This window comes from Coregonus clupeaformis, chromosome 6 (genome assembly GCF_020615455.1).
Source record: "Coregonus clupeaformis isolate EN_2021a chromosome 6, ASM2061545v1, whole genome shotgun sequence".
In the NCBI taxonomy this organism is placed as follows: Eukaryota; Metazoa; Chordata; class Actinopteri; order Salmoniformes; family Salmonidae; genus Coregonus; species Coregonus clupeaformis.
In genome coordinates this window covers 17,209,458-17,229,447 of record NC_059197.1, presented here as the reverse complement: position 1 = coordinate 17,229,447, position 19,990 = coordinate 17,209,458, and the positions used below count along the sequence as shown (strand labels likewise).

At 45.4% G+C, this 19,990-nt stretch overlaps 1 protein-coding gene across 7 annotated transcripts in view; it reads right to left on the bottom strand.

Moving 5' to 3' along the window:
* Positions 1-19,990, bottom strand: part of LOC121567778 (von Willebrand factor A domain-containing protein 5A) — a 35,696-nt gene that overhangs the window by 3,472 nt on the left and 12,234 nt on the right. For 6 of the 7 annotated variants that reach the window (XR_006001162.2, XM_041878048.2, XM_041878049.2 and 3 more), the window contains 6 exons: positions 15,573-15,687; positions 15,149-15,324; positions 14,820-14,908; positions 9,218-9,362; positions 1,603-1,682; positions 42-156 (listed from right to left, as the gene is read on the bottom strand). Coding sequence is in view for 6 of the 7 variants with exons in the window: in XM_041878048.2 (XP_041733982.2) it covers positions 42-156; positions 1,603-1,682; positions 9,218-9,362; positions 14,820-14,908; positions 15,149-15,324; positions 15,573-15,687 (720 nt within the window). In the remaining variant the exon portion in view is untranslated. The remainder of the gene's footprint in view (positions 1-41; positions 157-1,602; positions 1,683-9,217; positions 9,363-14,819; positions 14,909-15,148; positions 15,325-15,572; positions 15,688-19,990) is intronic. The other variant, XM_041878054.2, reaches the window with a different exon arrangement.

Sequence of the window (19,990 nt, the reverse complement as noted above, 5' to 3'; positions counted from 1 at the left end):
CGTATGCACACGCACACACTCTCACACACAAGCTCTCTTACTTTGGGCTGCATCTTGTCCTGTCCTGTGATAAACTGTGCGTGCCCTCCGCCCTGCTTGGCCACCCCAGAGATGAGAGCAGAGCTGGCCCCCTCCCCGATCCCAAAGGAGAAGCACCTGGCAGGGACACACCCAGGAAACAGTATTATTGTTGTTGTTGTCAAATACCAAAATAAGGCTATCAACCAAATCACTATCACTGGTACCATTTTCTTGTGCTTCTGGGCTGACTGAATTAAAACATAACTGTACAGGAAGAATAACCAATTCAAAATATATTGTTTTCTCACAGGGGTGAAAAAACCCTAACCTACATAACTCTCTCACACTGCTGCCCACAAACAGGTTGGATAGGTTTACATTAGATTGGGTTTAACAATGAAGCTTTTGAGCCTCCCGAGTGGCGCATCGGTCTAAGGTACTGCATCGCAGTGCTTGAGGCGTCACTACAGATCCAGGTTCGATCCCGGGCTGTGTCGCAGCCGGAAGACCCATGAGGCAACGCACAATTGGCCCAGCGTAGTCTGGGTTAGGGGAGGGTTTGGCCGGCCGGGATGTCCTTGTCACATCGCGTTCTAGCGACTCCTGTGGCGGGCCAGGAGCGACTCCTGTGGCGGGCCAGGCGCATGCACGCTGACACGATCGCCAGTTGTACAGTGTTTCCTCCGACACATTGGTGCGGCTGGCTTCCGGGTTAAGCGAGCAGTGTGTCAAGAAGCAGTGCGGCTTGACAGGGTCATGTTTCAGAGGACGCATGGCTCTCGACCATCGCCTCTCCCGAGTCCGTACGGGAGTTGCAGCGTTGGGACAAGACTAAGGGGTAAAAATAATAATAATAATAATAATAATAATAATAATAATCTTTTGAGTCAAAAAATACCAGCCTTGTAGATATAGTTTCCACTGGCTTTACTTTCCAGACAGGTGCAATGGCCTCTGTAACAAACTCTATTAAAACCAGTTAGGGACAGTTCCAAATGTAAAAAATATTTTCACATGACCCTTGTACTGTATATATTTTTTACGTATTAACGCAAAAATAATGATTACCACCACAAATAACAAAAGCTGTAGCAACCTTGTGTTTTACCACTGCAGCATGCTTGTGTGGCACAATGGAGGCTTGCCTACGGGCCAGAAGGTTGAGGGTTCGCCGACCACCACTCTCCCTGCCTGTTTCATTACACTACCATCAGAGACAGCTGCAGACAATGATCATCTAGGGGAAATCAGATTTTCAACATTTTGATGCTATATTTATAATGATATAAAATATATGCAACACATTTTCCACCAACAGGTTTCTGTGCCCATGCACCACTCAACCAATAAGCAACTAGCACCTAGGGGAAAAATCTGATTTTTGCACGCAGCTTGGAGGGAACATTTTACACAACCCTTCCCTGTGCCCCAAAAAATAAAACCCTCCCCTAGTGTGGACCACTCCCCCACCCCAGTAATTTTAGAACTGTCCCTTACCTTTCAGGTGGGAGGTAATAGAGTTAGATATGGGAGCCCTGCTCCAACTAGGTCATGATAGGGGAAACAGAGCTTGTGGCCCACCTGTGAGAGCCAGCATTTCTCTTCACCAGATCCAGGACTTCCTTGGTGTTCCACACCTCACCGTCAGTGAACAAGAAGAGCTGAGGACGACAGAGAGGGTATGTTCATCATGTGTTAACGTTAAATAATGTACATGCAGCCCTGAAGTATACGCAGTATATTTCCTAAGTAAGCAAAAACACAGGTGTATTTTCTGTCCCAGTAAGCCAGGCGTGGTAAATACCACACTCAAAAGACACTGTTTGGTTGGCTGTAACTAAACATCCCATTGGTTGGATGTAACTCTGTAACTAAACATGCCATTGTAGTGAACATACAGTACATGTGATTGTAGTCATGTGTAGTGGGCATGTGTCAGTCATGGTCATGTGATGAGGTAGCCCCACCTGCGAACTTTTAAAAAAAACAGTGTCTGCCCTCAGCCCAAGAGGGAATTTCCTCTTGGTCTAAGACATTGGTTGCCCCCGTGGGAGACCAGTGTTACATTGGTGCCCAACGTGGGGCAAGTATGGGTAGCTGCAGCCCAATATGGCAACCAGAGTACGGGCGAGTGGGTGTTTTGAGAGAGGGTGTATGGAAACCAAATCAGCTAATTGGGCAGATTAGATTCCACTCAAGACAGTTTTGCGTGGCTAATTGGGCTGTACTACGTTGTTAGTAAGCCTGCGACCAGTGCTCCGGTGTTGTTGCCTGCAGTTCTTGAAGTGATTCCTACTGGATATTATGGTCGTGTCGCCTGCGGTAGCTACGTGGCCATTTTGTTTCTCTCACATGATTTTATTTCAAGTAAGAAAAGCACCCTACACAATAAATAACTAATATTGATAACCATCTAGATGTCACCTTGATACATACATACATACATACATACAGTGGTGTGAAAAAGTGTTTGCCCCCTTCCTGATTTGTTATTTGTTTGCATGTTTGTAACACTTAAATGTTCCAGATCAAACACATTTAAATATTAGTAAAAGATAACACAAGTAAACACAAAATGCAGTTTTGAAATGAAGGTTGTTATTATTAAGGGAAAACAAAATCCAAACCTACATGGCCCTGTGTGAAAAAGTGTTTGCCCCCCCTGTTATAACACAACTCAACTGTGGTTTATCACACCTGAGTTCAATTCCTCTAGCCACACCCAGGCCTGATTACTGCCACACCTGTTCTCAATAAAGGAATCACTTAAATAGGACCTGCCTGACAAAGTGAAGTAGACCAAAAGATCCTCAAAAGCTAGACATCATGCCGAGATCCAAATAAATTCAGGAACAAATGAGAAAGAAAGTAATTGAGATCCATCAGTCTGGAAAAGGTTATAAGGCCATTTCTAAAGCTTTGGGACTCCAGCGAACCACAGTGAGAGCCATTATCCACAAATGGCGAAAACATGGAACAGTGGTGAACCTTCCCAGGAGTGGCCGGCCGACCAAAATTACCCCAAGAGCGCAGCGACGACTCATCCAAGAGGTCACAAAAGACCCCACAACAACATCCAAAGAGCTGCAGGCCTCACTTGCCTCAGTTAAGGTCAGTGTTCATGACTCCACCATAAGAAAGAGACTGGGCAAAAAGTTCCAAGATGAAAACCACTGCTGAGCAAAAATAACATTAAGGCTCGTCTCATTTTTGCCAGAAAACATCTTGATGATCCCCAAGACCTTTGGGAAAATACTCTGTGGACTGACGAGACAAAAGTTGAACTTTTTGGAAGGTGTGTGTCCCATTACATCTGGCGTAAAAGTAACACCGCATTTCAGAATAAGAACATCATACCAACAGTAAAATATGGTGGTGGTAGTGTGATGGTCTGGGCCTGTTTTGCTGCTTCAGGACCTGGAAGACTTGCTGTGATAAATGGAACCATGAATTCTGCTGTCTACCAAAAAATCCTGAAGGAGAATGTCCAGCCATCTGTTTGTGACCTCAAGCTGAAGCGAACTTGGGTTCTGCAGCAGGACAATGATCCAAAACACACCAGCAAGTCCACCTCTGAATGGCTGAAGAAAAACAAAATGAAGAATTTGGAGTGGCCTAGTCAAAGTCCTGACCTGAATCCTATTGAGATGCTGTGGCATGACCTTAAAAAGGCAGTTCATGCTCAAACCCTCCAATGTGACTGAATTACAACAATTCTGCAAAGATGAGTGGGCCAAAATTCCTCCACAGCGCTGTAAAAGACTCATTGCAAGTTATCACAAACGCTTGATTGCAGTTGTTGCTGCTAAGGGTGGCCCAACCAGTTATTAGGTTGTAGGGGGCAATCACTTTTTCACACAGGGCCATGTGGGTTTGGATTTAGTTTTCCCTTAATAATAACAACCTTCATTTCAAAACTGCATTTTGTGTTTACTTGTTATTTGACAAATATTTAAATTAGTTTGATCTGAAACATTTAAGTGTGACAAACATGCAAACAAATAAGAAATCAGGAAGGGGGCAAACACTTTTTCACACCATACATGCATACATACATGCATACATACATACATACATACATACATACATACTCAATGGGGAGGATATTAACAGCAAAAAGAGACACAGTGCCCTTCTCTCCTGCTTGCCAAGCACTATTGTCCGGTAACGGCTTGGGAAGTACAGTGGCTTGCGAAAGTACTCAACCCCTTGCCATTTTTCCTATTTTGTTGCCCTACAACCTGGAATTAAAATAGATTTTTCAGGGTTTGTATCATTTGATTTTAAAAACATGCCACTTTGAAGATGCAAAATATTTTTTTATTGTGAAACAAAGAAATAAGACAAAAAAACAAAACTTGAGCGTGCATAACTATTCACCACCCCAAAGTCAATACTTTGTAGAGCCACCTTTTGCAGCAATTACAGCTGCAAGTCTCTTGGGGTATGTCTCTATAAGTTTGGCACATCTAGCCATTGGGATTTTTGCCCATTCTTCAAGCTAGAACTGCTCCAGCTCCTTCAAGTTGGATGGGTTCCGCTGGTGTACAGCAATCTTTAAGTCATACCACACATTCTTAATTGGATTGAGGTCTGGGCTTTGACTAGGCCATGACATTTAAACGTTTCCCCTTAAACCACACAAGTGTTGCTTTAGCAGTATGCTTAGGGTCATTGTCCTGCTGGAAGGTGAACCTCCGTCCCAGTCTCAAATCTCTGGAAGACTGAAACAGGTTTCCCTCAAGAATTTCCCTGTATTTAGCGCCATCCATCATTCCTTCAATTCTGACCAGTTTCCCAGTCCCTGCCACTGGAAAAACATCCCCACAGCATGATGCTACCACCACCATGCTTCACTGTGGGGATGGTGTTCTCGGGGTGATGAGAGGTGTTGGGTTTGTGCCAGACATAGCGTTTTCCTTGATGGCCAAAAAGCTAAATATTTGTCTCATCTGACCAGACTACCTTCTTCCGTATGTTTGGGGAGTCTCCCACATGCCTTTTGGTGAACACCAAACATGTTTGCTTATTTTTTTTCTTTAAGCAATGGCTTTTTTCTGGCCACTCTTCCGTAAAGCCCAGCTCTGTGAAGTGTACGGCTTAAAGTGGTCCTATGGACAGATACTCCAATCTCCGCTGTGGAGCTTTGCAGGTCCTTCAGGGTTATCTTTGGTCTCTTCGTTGCCTCTCTGATTAATGCCCTCCTTGCCTGGTCCGTGAGTTTTGGTGGGCGGCCCTCTCTTGGCAGGTTTGTTGTGGTGCCATATTCTTTCAATTTTTAAATAATGGATTTAAAATGCTGCTCCGTGGGATGTTCCAAGTTTCAGATATTTTTTTATAACCCAACCCTGATCTGTACTGATCTGTACAACTTTGTCCCTGACCTGTTTGGAGTGCTCCTTGGTCTTCATGGTGCCGCTTGCTTGGAGGTGCCCCTTGCTTAGTGGTGTTGCAGACTCTGGGGCCTTTCAGAACAGTTGTATATATACAGAGATCATGTGACAGATCATGTGACACTTAGATTGCACACAGGTTGACTTTATTTAACTAATTATGAGACTTCTGAAGGTAATTGGTTGCACCAGATCTTATTTAGGGGCTTCATAGCAAAGGGGGTGAATACATATGCACGCATCAATTTTCCGTTATTTATTTGTTAGTATTTTTTGAAACAAGTTACTTTTTTCATTTCACTTCACCAATTTTGACTATTTTGTGTATGCCCATTACATGAAATCCAAATAAAAATCCATTTAAATTACAGGTTGTAATGCAACAAAATTGGAAAAAACGCCAAGGGGGATGAATACTTTTGCAAGGCACTGTAGCCAATATCAGGGTGACAGTCACAGTAAGCACATGAATACAATGCATGAAGCATCAGTACTTTAAACAAAAATAAACAATTGTCCATTTTATAACTGGAAATGTACAGTTATTTGTGTAAAACTAACATGGAAATATGACTCAGACTCATCCTCTGGCTTCAAAACAGAAGTCCAAACTATCATGGTATGGTAGCTCAATTTACGGTAGTTGTATGGTAAGAAACAGAAGACAAAAAACACAGCTCAATCAAAAACCTCTAGCAGAGAGTTTGACACACACGCGTTCCTTTCCACACGGCCACTACTTTCCTTTAGACTCACCCATACTCTGGTCGCCATATTGGGATGCAGTCTCTCGTGGGGGAGGGGGTGAATGTAGAGGACATTAGGTCATGGTCACGTGATGAGGTACCGCGAACTTCAAAACCAGTGTCTGCCCTCAGCACAAGAGGGAATTTCCTCATGGTCGAAGACATTGGTTGCTCCCGTGGGAGACCCAGGTTCATATGTCGAGTGTTACATGTGGAAAGGTGGGAGGAGTTCGAGGTGTTTCAGGAGGAAACTGTATGAATCACAGTGTGTGTGTGTAAGGTATGTAAAAGGCCAATGAGTGAGGTGATTAGAAATACATATTAAAGTGTCACTCCACAATGATACAATCATTGACAGATTTCTTAAAACTACATTGTGGACCACTCAGAGTTTAGACACTAGGAAACAAACCTAGTCAAACATGGTACAGTGGTTCCTTTGGCATCATCTATAATACATTACATCAACTACATTATTGGTTATTATTGTTAACAAACCTCCAAACGAGCTTCAATGCCATACAGCACTCCTTCCGTAGCCTCTAACTGCTCTTAAACACTAGTAAAACTAAATGCATACTCTTCAATCGAACGCTGCTTGCACCCGCCCGCCCGACTAGAATCACTACTCTTGGTGGGTCTGACTTAGAATATGTGGACAACTACAAATACCTAGGTGTCTGGTTAGACCGTAAACTCTCCTTCCAGACTCCCATTAAGCATTTCCAATCCAAAGTTAAATCTAGAATCTGCTTCCTATTTCGCAACAAAGCCTCCTTCACTCATGCTGCCAAACATGCCCTCGTAAAACTGACTATCCTACCGATCCTTGAATTCGGCGATGTCATTTACAAAATAGCCTCCAACACTCTACTCAGCAAATTGGATGTAGTCGATCACAGTGCCATCCGTTTTGTCACCAAAGCCACATATACTACTGTTATTTTATTTTACTTCTGCTCTTTTTTTCTCAACACTTTTTTGTTCTTGTTTATTTTACTTTTTTATTAAAAAAATTAATGCATTGTTGGTTAAGGGCTGTAAGTAAGCATTTCACTGTAATGTCTACACCTGTTGTTTTCGGCGCATGTGGCCAATAACATTTTATTTTATTTGATATACTACCAACCATTGTGACCTGTACGCTCTTGTTGGCTGGTCCTCACTACATATTCGTCGCCAAACCCACTGGCTCCAGGTCATCTATAAATCACTGCTAGGCAAATCCCCGCCTTATCTTAGCTCACTGGTCACCATAGCAACACCCACCCGTAGTATGCGCTCCAGCAGGTATATCTCACTGGTCATCCCCAAAGCAAACACCTCCCTTGGCCGCCATTCCTTCCAGTTCTCTGCTGCCAATGACTGGAACGAACTGCAAAGATCTCTGAAGCTGGAGACACTTATCTCCCTCACTAACTTTAAGCATCAGTTGTCAGAGCAGCTTACCGATCACTGCACCTGTACACAGCCCATCTGAAATTAGCCCACCCAACTACCTCATCCCCATATTGTTATTTATTTTGCTCATTTGCACCCCAGTATCTCTATTTGCACATCATCTTCTGCACATCTATCATTCCAGTGTTAATACTACATTGTAATTATTTTGCACTATGGCCTATTTATTGCCTTACCTCCATAACTTACCATATTTGCACACACTGTATATAGATTTTCTATTGTGTTTTTGACTGTATGTTTTGTGTAACTCTGTGTTGTTGTTGTTTTTAATCGCACTGTTTTGCTTTATCTTGGCCAGGTCGCAGTTGTAAATGAGAACTTGTTCTCAACTGGCTTACCTGGTTAAATAAAAAAATTATTAAAAAAATTGGGTAACAGTTATTTAAGCAATAAGGCCAGAGGAGGTGTGGTATATGACCAATATACCACAACTAACGACGCAAGCGGAGTGCCTGGACACAGCCCTTACCTGCGGTATATTGGCCATATATCACAAATCCCAGAGGTGCCTTATTGCTATTACAAATAAATATTTGATCATACCCATGGTATACGGTCTGATATAGCACGGCTGTCAGCCAATCAGCATTCAGGGCTCGAACTACCCAGTTTATAATATACATTACGTCATCTATACACATGTATGTATAAACCAAACTAAATACAGTCAATAAAAGGACATGCAGACATTTATAAAGAAACATCTCCATGTAGGATAAGGTGGCAGGCTTTGGCAGAGGTATTTATACTGAACAAAAACATAACCGCAACATGTAAGGTCTTGGTCCCATGTTTCATGAGCTGAAATAAAATATTTAGTTGCCAAATTTGTTTACATCCCCTGTTAGTGAGCATTTCTCCTTTGCCAAGATAATCCATCCACTCGACAGGTGTGGCATACCAAGAAGCTGATTAAACAGCATGATCATTACACAGGTGTACTTTGTGCTGGGGACAATAAAAGGCCACTTAAAAATTTTGTAAAACAACACAATGCCACAGATATCTCAAATTTTAAGGGAGCGCGCAATTGGCGTGCTGACTGCAGGAAGGTCCACCAGAGCTGTTGCCAGAGAATTCAGCCACCTGGACAGCTGATGAAACTGAGGAGTATTTATGTCTGTAATAATGCCAGATTGTGGGGAAAAACTCAATCTGATTGGCTGGGCCTGGCTCCCAAGTGGGTGGGCTTGGCTCCCAAATGGGCGGGCCTATGGCTGCGCCCCTGCCCAGTCATGTGAAATCTAAAGATTAGGGCCTTATCAATGTAGAAGGATACTATCCCAGGTATTCCTTAAAGAGGTAGGGTTTCAAGTGTCTCCGGAAGGTGGTCAGTGACGCCGCTGTCCTGGCGTCGTGGGGGAGCTTGTTCCACCATTGGGGTGCCAGAGCAGCGAATAGCTTTGACTGTAACTATATGAACTGTAACTCAGTAAAATCGTTGATATTGTTGTATGTTGCGTTTATATTTTTGTTCAGTATACATTGTTACCTAATAACATTTCAGACAATGTATTATTTTAACTTTGGCTGGAAAGCTGATGGAAAATATATTCCCTAATGTCGTTTGGGTATGTAAGGTGTGTTAGTTACCTGTCTGGGCTGGTCGGGGAGGCAGGGCTGGCTGTAGATATGTCTTAAAGGCTTGAGGATCTTTGTACCTCCCAGGTCAGCCCTCATTCCCTTCACCTTCTGTAGAGCCTCATCCATAGTCTTCTGGCTGTACTCCACACTCTTACTGACGTCCAGATAAATACATATATACAGACAGACAGAGACAGATATGAGACAGACAGACATATACACACATATACATATACATACATACATACATACATACATACATACACACATACACAGTGGGGAGAACAAGTATTTGATACACTGCCGATTCTGCAGGTTTTCCTACTTACAAAGCATGTAGAGGTCTGTAATTTGTATCATAGGTACACTTCAACTGTGAGAGACAGAATAAAAAAATGTCATGCAAAAAAATCCAGAAAATCACATTGTATGATTTTTAAGTAATTAATTTGCATTTTATTGCATGACATAAGTATTTGATCACCTACCAACCAGTAAGTTGGCTCCGGCTCTCACAGACCTGTTAGTTTTTCTTTAAGAAGCCCTCCTGTTCTCCACTCATTAACTGTATTAACTGCACCTGTTTGAACTCGTTACCTGTATAAAACACACCTGTCCACACACTCAATCAAACAGACTCCAGCCTCTCCACAATGGCCAAGACCAGAGAGCTGTGTAAGGACATCAGGGATACAATTGTAGACCTGCACAAGGCTGGGATGGACTACAGGACAATAGGCAAGCAGCTTGGTGAGAAGGCAACAACTGTTGGCGCAATTATTAGAAAAAGGAAGAAGTTCAAGATGACGGTCAATCACCCTCGGTCTGGGGCTCCATGCAAGATCTCACCTCGTGGGGCATCAATGATCATGAGGAAGGTGAGGGATCAGCCCAGAACCACACGGCAGGACCTGGTCAATGACCTGAAGAGAGCTGGGACCACAGTCTCAAAGAAAACCATTAGTAACACACTACGCCGTCATGGATTAAAATCCTGCAGCGCACACAAGGTCCCCCTGCTCAAGCCAGCGCATGTCCAGGCCCGTCTGAAGTTTGCCAATGACCATCTGGATGATCCAGAGGAGGAATGGGAGAAGGTCATGTTGTCTGATGAGACAAAAATAGAGCTTTTTGGTCTAAACTCCACTCGCCGTGTTTGGAGGAAGAAGAAGGATGAGTACAACCCCAAGAACACCATCCCAACCGTGAAGCATGGAGGTGGAAACATCATTCTTTGGGGATGCTTTTCTGCAAAGGGGACAGGACGACTGCGCCGTATTGAGGGGAGGATGGATGGGGCCATGTATCGCGAGATCTTGACCAACAACCTCCTTCCCTCAGTAAGAGCATTGAAGATGGGTCGTGGCTGGGTCTTCCAGCATGACAACGACCCGAAACACACAGCCAGGGCAACTAATGAGTGGCTCCGTAAGAAGCATCTCAAGGTCCTGGAGTGGCCTAGCCAGTCTCCAGACCTGAACCCAATAGAAAATCTTTGGAGGGAGCTGAAAGTCCTTATTGCCCAGCAACAGCCCCGAAACCTGAAGGATCTGGAGAAGGTATGGAGGAGTGGGCCAAAATCCCTGCTGCAGTGTGTGTGCAAACCTGGTCAAGACCTACAGGAAACATATCATCTCTGTAATTGCAAACAAAGGTTTCTGTACCAAATATTAAGTTCTGCTTTTCTGATGTATCAAATACTTATGTCATGCAATAAAATGCAAATTAATTACTTAAAAATCATACAATGTGATTTTCTGGATTTTTTTTTTAGATTCCGTCTCTCACAGTTGAAGTGTACCTATGATACAAATTACAGACCTCTACATGCTTTGTAAGTAGGAAAACCTGCAGAATCAGCAGTGTATCAAATACTTGTTCTCCCCACTGTGTATATATATATATATATATAACAGACCCAAGACATGGACATTTTAATATTTCCTCTAACCTGCTGCAAATGATTAAATGTAAACATTAACTGTCAAACACTGTCACTGTTTACCTTTGGATTTGGATTACCTGGTGCAACATACATGATAAAACCCTAGAATGTCATAGCTAAATGTGTTTGTAAAAAACTGTCAAAGGGTCATCACCACAACATATTATAGACCCAAGACATAGACACTTTAATATTTCCCCTACCTAGGCCTGTGGCAGTCATGAAATTTTGTCAGCTGGTGATTGTCACCCAATAACTGCCGGTCTCATGGCAATTAACCGTTAATTAGCATAAACACGTTTAGCATCTCCTGGCTTCCAAGCATTGCCTACAAGCCACTGATACAGACCTTTGGAACATCTACATTCTAAAAAGTCTAATAAATCCATTTAATATAGCCTACACCAGGGTTCTTCAATTCCGGTCCTGGAGGGCCGAAACACTTCTGTTTTTTATTTCTACCTGGTAGTTAATTGCACTCACCTGGTGTCCCAGGTCTGAATTAGGAGCTGATTAGAAGGAGAGGATGAAAAACAGAGGTGTTTCGGCCCTCCAGGACCGGAATTGAAGAACCCTGGCCTACACCATCACAAATCCATTACTTATTTTAGACAGGTCTAAAGAAACATGATATGAAGAAAATGTAGTCTATTTCAGAAGAACAGAATAGCATACTCTGAGTTGTCCTTATGTTAGGCTGTGGGCTACACTAGTTCATTTAGCAGACAAGATGTGTTTAGAATTCCGTGGCATTATTTTATAGTATGAAGAATACAATTGAACATAGCTTAATAAAATATAAAATATATTTTCTCCAAAGTGCGCACATGCGGCTATTCTGTGTTGAGCAGTTAACAAAGAAACTGGTCCTCCTATATGCTTAATTTAGAGTTATTTATGCAAATGTAGTTCTGATACAAACATTGGGCTATATATTTTGATGTTTAATACATTCTAAGGCTGCAAGATGGGATTCTAATGATGATTTGAAAAAAGTCGCAAGCTGCACACACTTCATCAGTCTCTCATCCACAACTTGACAATCACTTGATAATATTCTCACCAGGCCTCGAATTTCCCGGTGGCATCCCCCTTGTGTGGCCGTAATGCCCCCTATAATACGCAAATTATAATTCCCTTCTCCCGGCTGCCGTGCTCCGAAGCACCTCTCACTCACATGGCTCTCTCAGATGTAGCCAATGCCATCACGTGATCGGGTCCTTCTCACAGGCATTTCAAATAAGAAGTAGGCTACAAGTGAATGAAGACAGACACATCGAATTCCGAAGCACATATTGAAGATGTTAGAACTGTCCACATTTACTTTGTCAGCCAACAAGATGAGTAGGCCTAACAAACAGCAAAACCACTAGCCTATGTCAATCTACTATCCCCCATAGTACAAAAGTTGACCCATTATATTGGTCAACTTGTCCATCTGTGCAATAAATACATATTCCCAACATAGTGGGAAAGTTGTGGGATGCAATAGATCCCAAATTAATACAACCACTCGCATAAAAAAAACCGTTGAAAAGTAATGAGGCTGATCGTTTAGCTTAAATGTTGCTAAACTAGTAGGCTATTTTTTCACATAAGCGCAGCAATGTGCACACGGCAGTAGGCGCGAATGTTCCAAAATGCAATACATTAGCGGGAAAACGCTGTTCTTGAAAGTGACGGCAAATGCCAGTTATAAAGCAGATTAAATGTGCTTAATTTTAAGAAGTTATTTGGCCACTTTAGTTGTGATACAAACCTTATCAAAACATCTAGGCCTATGGGCTAAGTTACATGAGGTGTGCGAATATGATTAGAAAAAGTGACCAAAAAAAGGTATGCGCTGTTTCTTGCCTTAATGCAAGTCATTCAGGGGAGGTGCAGAGCCCCACCTGTTTTGAGCCCCACCTGTTTAGCATGGTTGTCAGTTCGACAGTGTTTCCTCCGACACATTGGTGCGGCTGGCTTCCGGGTTAAGCGAGCAGTGTGTCAAGAAGCAGTTCGGCTTGGCTCTCGTCCTTCGCCGAGTCCGTAGGGGAGTTGCAGCGATGAGACAAGATCGTAACTTCTGGCCCATGGCGTTGCATGTGAATGTTTACCCTTCAAAACAACTGGAAACTCGGAACTGGGAAATCTCAGACTTCAGTCAGGTCAAGACAACTGGGAACTCTGAAAAAAACTAGCTCTGACTGGGAAAAAAAATCAGAAAATAATTTTGAACGGTCATCCAACTCGGTTTCCAAGTCGGGAACTCGGGCCTATTTCTAGAGCCCACAAGATGGACCGCCGCGCCACCTTCCTGTTCAAGTGAGCACAGCACAACAAGGGGAGTCCAGAAATGTCTTGTATACTGCTGCATAAATGATGTAATATGCCAGGGAGATATGTATACTGTAGCTAAGAAAGTAATACTAAGTGTATGTTGTGTAGTAAGCGTTTAGTTGCCCATGTGCCTCACCCTAATAATTTGGTCCCTTTCCCCCTCATAACTTAGCCTACTGTTCTGACTTGGTGGTGTACATGTAACCTATAGCCTGTTTTAGAGAAATGTAATCATTGAATATCGTAAGAGCTTTCATGGTCTGCTTATGTGCCCCCTTTATTTATCCTACGGTTCTGACTTGGTGTACAGGGAGAATACTGTAAGAACGGCCCATGTTCTGAATTCTGTCGCTGTACATTGTAAAAATGCTGAACATAGTTATATTTACTACGTCCATCCTAGCTCGGATTGCCTCTTATCCACTCGTCATTCCCTTATGCCATAGTTTGTACATCTCAATTGTCAGTAGAAACCACATTTGTTTAAGGAAGTCAGCCATATCAGCTATCATAAAAAATAAATAAAAAATCAGGCTGAATGAACTGTTTCGCTGCCAGACAAGGCTCCGCTGATAGCCAGGTGTAGCGGTGGTAAGGATTCACTCCATGGTGCTGAAAAGAACGCTCTGCTGTTGGGACAGCTTTATGTAGGCCCTAACAGTTTGTGGGCACCGTTTGTCAACGTTATAGTGCAATGAATGTATGATTTAGTGTTGTGTTGTGGCTTTGCTGGCATCAAAATGTTTTGTTGTTGTTGTTTGCCCGCCAAGATTTACGTGCTAAAATCGCTACATCATTCACAAGTGATAGGCTAATATTGTCACCCATCAGACTATTCTTAATTTAATGGTGTCTTTACATATAATAAATAATATACGTTTGATATTAGTTTTGATTTAGAATGGACCATTATCATGCACCTGTCTCAGAACAGGGGCATGAGAAAAGAAATACATTTCCATTGATGTCAGAGTGATTAGAGGGACAATAGAGTGCTGAGTACCAGGCAGTTAAAAAGTTTGGTAGGCTACTAATGACCATCAGCAGCATCAGAGCTTGGAGAAGCCTAATTACCGTGAATTTGACTGCCTTCAAGACTCCTGACCGCCGGTGTGGCGGTAATACAGTCACTGTAACAGCCCTACCCCTACCTGCTGCAAATTATTAGATGTTAACATTAACTATGAAACAATGTCACTGTTTATCTTTGGATTTGGATTACCTGGTGCAACATACATGATAAAACCCTAGAATGACATAGCTAAATGTGTTTGTAAAAAAATGAACTCCTCAGACACGGACTTGAACTGATTGAAACAGGGGTTGGAAGGAGAGAACACTCACGGAAAGAAGGACTTATAAATGTTCCCAAAGCCGATGATGTTGAAGTAGCAGCCCATGGGCAGGCTTTTCAGCAAGAGCAGCAGCGTATCCTGCAAGAGAGAAATTCAACAAGTGTCTTTACTCTTCAATAAACCATATTGCATAAAGTCTCAAAGAACTAGTATCCTACAGAGTAGACACTTTGTGTACTGAATTTCACACCAAACTACCTCTTGATGAATCCTGTGCAGATTGAGATGTTCATTTACTAGTACAGGGTTGTTGTTGTGTGTGTGTGTGTGTGTGTGTGTGTGTGTGTGTGTGTGTGTGTTTGCAGTGTGTTTGTATACCCTGGCACTGCTAATACGGTCCTGAGCCCCAGGTCCATAGTGAATGGGGCGTTCCATGCTGCCAGAGCAATCCACCACAAACAGAAACTCTGCGTGTGAGGTCATCGATGACATCACATCGTTGGGGAACTCTGGGTACAGGCTCAACATGACCACTGGGTCGCCCATCAGAGAGCCTGGGAGGGAGGGAGGGAGGGAGGGAGGGGGAGAGAGGGAGGGAGAGGGAGAGGGAGAGGGAGAGAGGGAGAGGGAGAGAGAGAGAGAGAACAGAAGTGTCCAACAGCCTTTCTCCATCTCTACAGTACATCTATGCTTCTGTCTCACCATGTCCCTCTATGTAAACATGGATTAAGGTAGTAGACTAGACTACTCATTCATCTCATATACACCAATCTACAACAGAGCACACCCACATCCCCCTCACCTGGCTTGGCAGAAGCCTGTGCTGCCTCTACTATAGCAGTAGGCTGATGGGTGTCTTGGTAATACAACAACAGCTCAACGTCCCGGTCAAACTGATGACCTGCAGCCAGACTGACCTGCAGTTAGAACAACATTCACATGAAGACAGAGCAGTCAGAGGGAATTTAACACCTATGAAGGATTCTGATGGTTCATGGTGCTAGTGAGAGTGAAAGCACACAGACATACTGTACACACACAGACATTCATACATACGTGTCAGCTTCCTGCCTCCTGTTTGTCTCCGGGCCTCTAGAGGTCATCTGTGTTCCCCTCTGCCTTAGTTCTTCCTCGTGTGTCCTAATTAGCTTGATCCAGGTCACCTGTGCCTTGTTTCCCCTTGTGTATTTTAGCTGTGTGTTTTCCCCTTGTTTCTCACTTGGTTATTGAGTCCTGGCTATGTGTCTCCTGCTTTGTTCCACCGTGTCTTTCCAAGTAAGGTTTTCTAAGTTATCTTTAGTTTGTTTTTCTCCCCTCGTGGAGTTATTTTGTTTTGCCTCCTGTTTTGTTAACATACCTCTTTCTGAGAAGAACTTTTGTTGGACTATTTGTGAATGGCGAAGAACCTTTGTTTTTACATTAAATCTACTGGCCTGGAGTATTGCCTTGGGTGTTTCATTTGGGTCCTACTACACCTCCTCTGTGGCTAAGGGGTATTACCCCCAGCTCTCCACATCTGAGACCGGAGTTCTAGCACGGCTTGTGACAGAATAACCAAGGCAATCATGGACCCAGAAACACTCAGTTCCCAGGACCTGTTGGCGGTGATCACTCGACATGAGGCTTCTTTCCAGCGCCATGAAGCCGTTCTCAGCCGACAAGAGGAGCTGATGGCTAGACATTCTCAACTCCTGGCCGAAATGATGAGTTCCCTTCACCAGCTCTTTGAACGCCTCCTTGGTCCTCTCCCTTCCCCCAGGTCACCTCCCAGTGACGACAGGCCTTCTCGGTTGGCGGAGCCCCGACTACCACCTCCCAAGCCCTTTTCTGGGGATCCAAGCTCTTGCCAGGGTTTCCTCACCCAATGCTCCCTCACCTTCGAGCTCCAATCCTCAAGTTTTCCCACAGACCGTTCCAAGATTGCCTACATCATTACCCTTCTTTCAGACAAGGCGCTCGCCTGGGCCTCTGCGGTGTGGCAGTCCCAGGAGGTCTGTTGTGATTCCCACGCTGCATTTGTAGAAGAGTTCAAGCGGGTGTTCGATCATCCTGTCAGTGGGCGGGAGGCTTCCAAGCGCCTACTGTCTCTCCGTCAGGGCTCCCGAAGCACGGCAGATTTCGCCATTGATTTTCGGACCATAGCAGCAAGGAGCGGATGGAATGATGAAGCGCTGAGGGTCTGCTTTCAGGGAGGGTTATCTGAGCCCCTTCAAGATGAGTTAGCCACCCGAGAACCAGCTGGAGATCTCGAGTCCCTCATAGCCTTGGCCATCCGCCTGGACAATCGTCTAAGAGAGCGGAGAACGGCTCGCCGCCAGGTGTCTCAGTCCCAAGTTCCTCGGAGCAGCTCTGTTTCTCCTGTTTGGACTCCGTCATTCAGAGCTTCCCCGGCTCCTGAACTGCTCCAGGATTCCCGGAGAGCATGCAGTTAGGCCGTTCCAGGCTTTCTCCCAATGAAAGGGAACGTCGCATGAGGGAGCGTCGGTGCCTCTACTGCGGGGTTGCCGGCCACTTCCGATCCACTTGCCCCGAGCTTGGGAAACGCCAGTCCCCGCCCAGCTACAGGAGGGCTGTGATGGGGAGAATTAGAGCTCCTCCTACTAACGCTGTCCTGGCTATTCCAGCCACTCTGTCCTGGGAGGGCCACCAGCATCGGGTCCAGGCTATGATCGATTCCGGTGCCGCAGGTGATTTCCTGGATGTAACCTTGGCTAAGGAACTTAAGATCCCTACCCAACTACTTCCTCATCCCCAGGCAGTTACAGCCTTAGATGGCAGACCTCTGGAACCAGGAAAGGTTACAGAGGCGACTCAGTCCCTGCGACTTACCATCTCTCAACACCAGCAGGAGGAAACCTTCTATCTCATTGACTCTCCCGAGTATCCTATTATCCTGGGTCACCCTTGGCTATGCAGACATAATCCCCAGATCGACTGGCCTACTGGCACCATTCTAAGCTGGGGTCCCACTTGCCAACTCACCTGCATGCTTCAGAGTCCCTCAGCCCCTAGTACCCAGTTTCAAGAGTCTGTTGACGTCTCCCTAGTCCCCAGTGTTTACCATCGGTTCAAGGCTGTGTTCAGCAAGGCCCGGGCTACTTCCTTACCGCCTCATCGCACGTATGACTGTGCCATTGATCTACTCCCTGGGTGCTGCCCTCCTAGAGGTCGGATCTTTTCCTTGTCCTCCTCGAGCACGCAGCTATGGACACCTACATTAAGGAGTCCTTGGCAGCCGGCCTCATCCATGCCTCTACTTCCCCGGCTGGGGCGGGCTTCTTTTTTGTTGAAAAGAAGGACGGGGGTCTTAGGCCTTGTATTGATTACCGGGGACTCAACAAGATCACGGTTCGGAATCGATATCCTCTTCCTCTCATGGCCACTGCTTTTGAGCTGCTTCAAGGGGCTTCCATTTTTTCTAAACTGGATCTCCGCAATGCTTACCATCTCGTGCGGATCCGGCAAGGTGACGAATGGAAGACGGCGTTTCAACACGCCCACGGGGCACTATGAATATCGGGTGATGCCGTTCGGGCTCACCAATGCCCCGCAGTATTCCAAGCCCTGATTAATGATGTTCTCCGGGATATGCTTAATCTGTTCGTCTTCGTGTACCTGGACGATATCCTCATCTTCTCGAGGTCACTGAAGGAGCATGAGGGGCATGTTAGCCGGGTTCTCCAGAGGCTCCTTGACAATCACCTCTATGTTAAACCTGAGAAGTGTGAATTTCATGTTTCTCAGACTCAGTTTCTCGGGTTTATTGTCACTCCCGGGCACCTAGAGATGGATCCCAAGAAGGTCGAAGCGGTCCGCAGCTGGCCCACACCTGCCACGGTCAAGGAGGTTCAATGGTTCATTGGCTTTTCTAACTTCTATCGGAAGTTCATCAAGAATTTCAGCTCAGTGGTAGCCCCCTTGGCGACGCTTACCAAGGGAGGAGGGACCAAGGTTCACTGGGGTCCGGAAGCAGCAGGGGCCTTCGAGGATCTCAAGCGCCGCTTCACGTCTGCTCCGATTCTGGTGACTCCTGACCCAGAAAGACCTTTCGTGGTGGAGGTGGACGCCTCAGAGGTGGGGGTGGGAGCCGTCCTGTCACAGAGGGGTGAGGATGGGAGATTACACCCTTGTGCCTTCATGTCTCGCCGCCTGTCTGAGGCCGAGCGCAACTACCACGTGGGGGGATCTAGAGTTGCTTGCAGTAAAACTGGCCTTGGAAGAGTGGCGCCATTGGCTTGAGGGGGCTCAGCACCCGTTCCAGGTTCTCACAGACCACAAGAACCTGGAATATCTCCAACAGGCTAAGCGGATGAACCCTCGGCAAGCACGATGGTCCCTTTTCTTTAATCGATTCCAGTTCCTCCTGTCTTACCGACCTGGCACCAAGAACGTCAAGCCGGATGCCCTGTCTCGAGCCTATTCTCCCGAGGTACAAGAGAAGCCCTTGGCATCGATTATTCCGAGGTCTAGGATCGTCGCACCTCTTCAGTGGGAACTAGAAAGAGGGGTACAAGAAGCCCTTGTCCATGAGCCCGATCCAGGCGGTGGTCCTGCCGGTCGCCTGTACGTTCCTCTCTCTGTTCGGGCCCGCGTCTTGCAGTGGGGTCATGAGTCGCCCTTGACATGCCATCCAGGCAGTGCTCGCACACTGGAATTCCTCCGACGGCGGTTTTGGTGGCCGTCCATCAAGAAGGACGTGCAGGTCTATGTTGAGGCCTGCCCGGTGTGCAACCAGGGAAAGGCGACGCGCCAGCGTTCCCCAGGGACTGCTCCATCCCTTACCTATTCCTCGAAGGCCATGGTCACACCTTTCTCTGGACTTTGTTACGGGACTTCCTCCATCCCAGGGCAACACCGTCATCCTAGTGATCGTTGACCGGTTCTCTAAGGCTGCCCGGTTTATTCCACTGCCCAAGCTGCCCTCGGCTAAGGAGACTGCTGAGCTCCTCATGAACCATGTCTTCCGGATATTTGGCATTCCCCTGGACGTGGTCTCTGACCGAGGTCCCCAATTCTCGTCCCGGTTTTGGGGGCCTTCTGCAGGCTTATTGGGGCCACAGCCAGCCTATCGTCAGGGTTCCATCCAGAGTCTAATGGCCAAACGGAACGGATTAATCAGGATCTGGAGACCACCCTGCGGTGTATGGCGGCCAGTAATCCCACGTCTTGGGCCACCTATATCATTTGGGCTGAATATGCCCCCAACACCCTCCAGTCTTC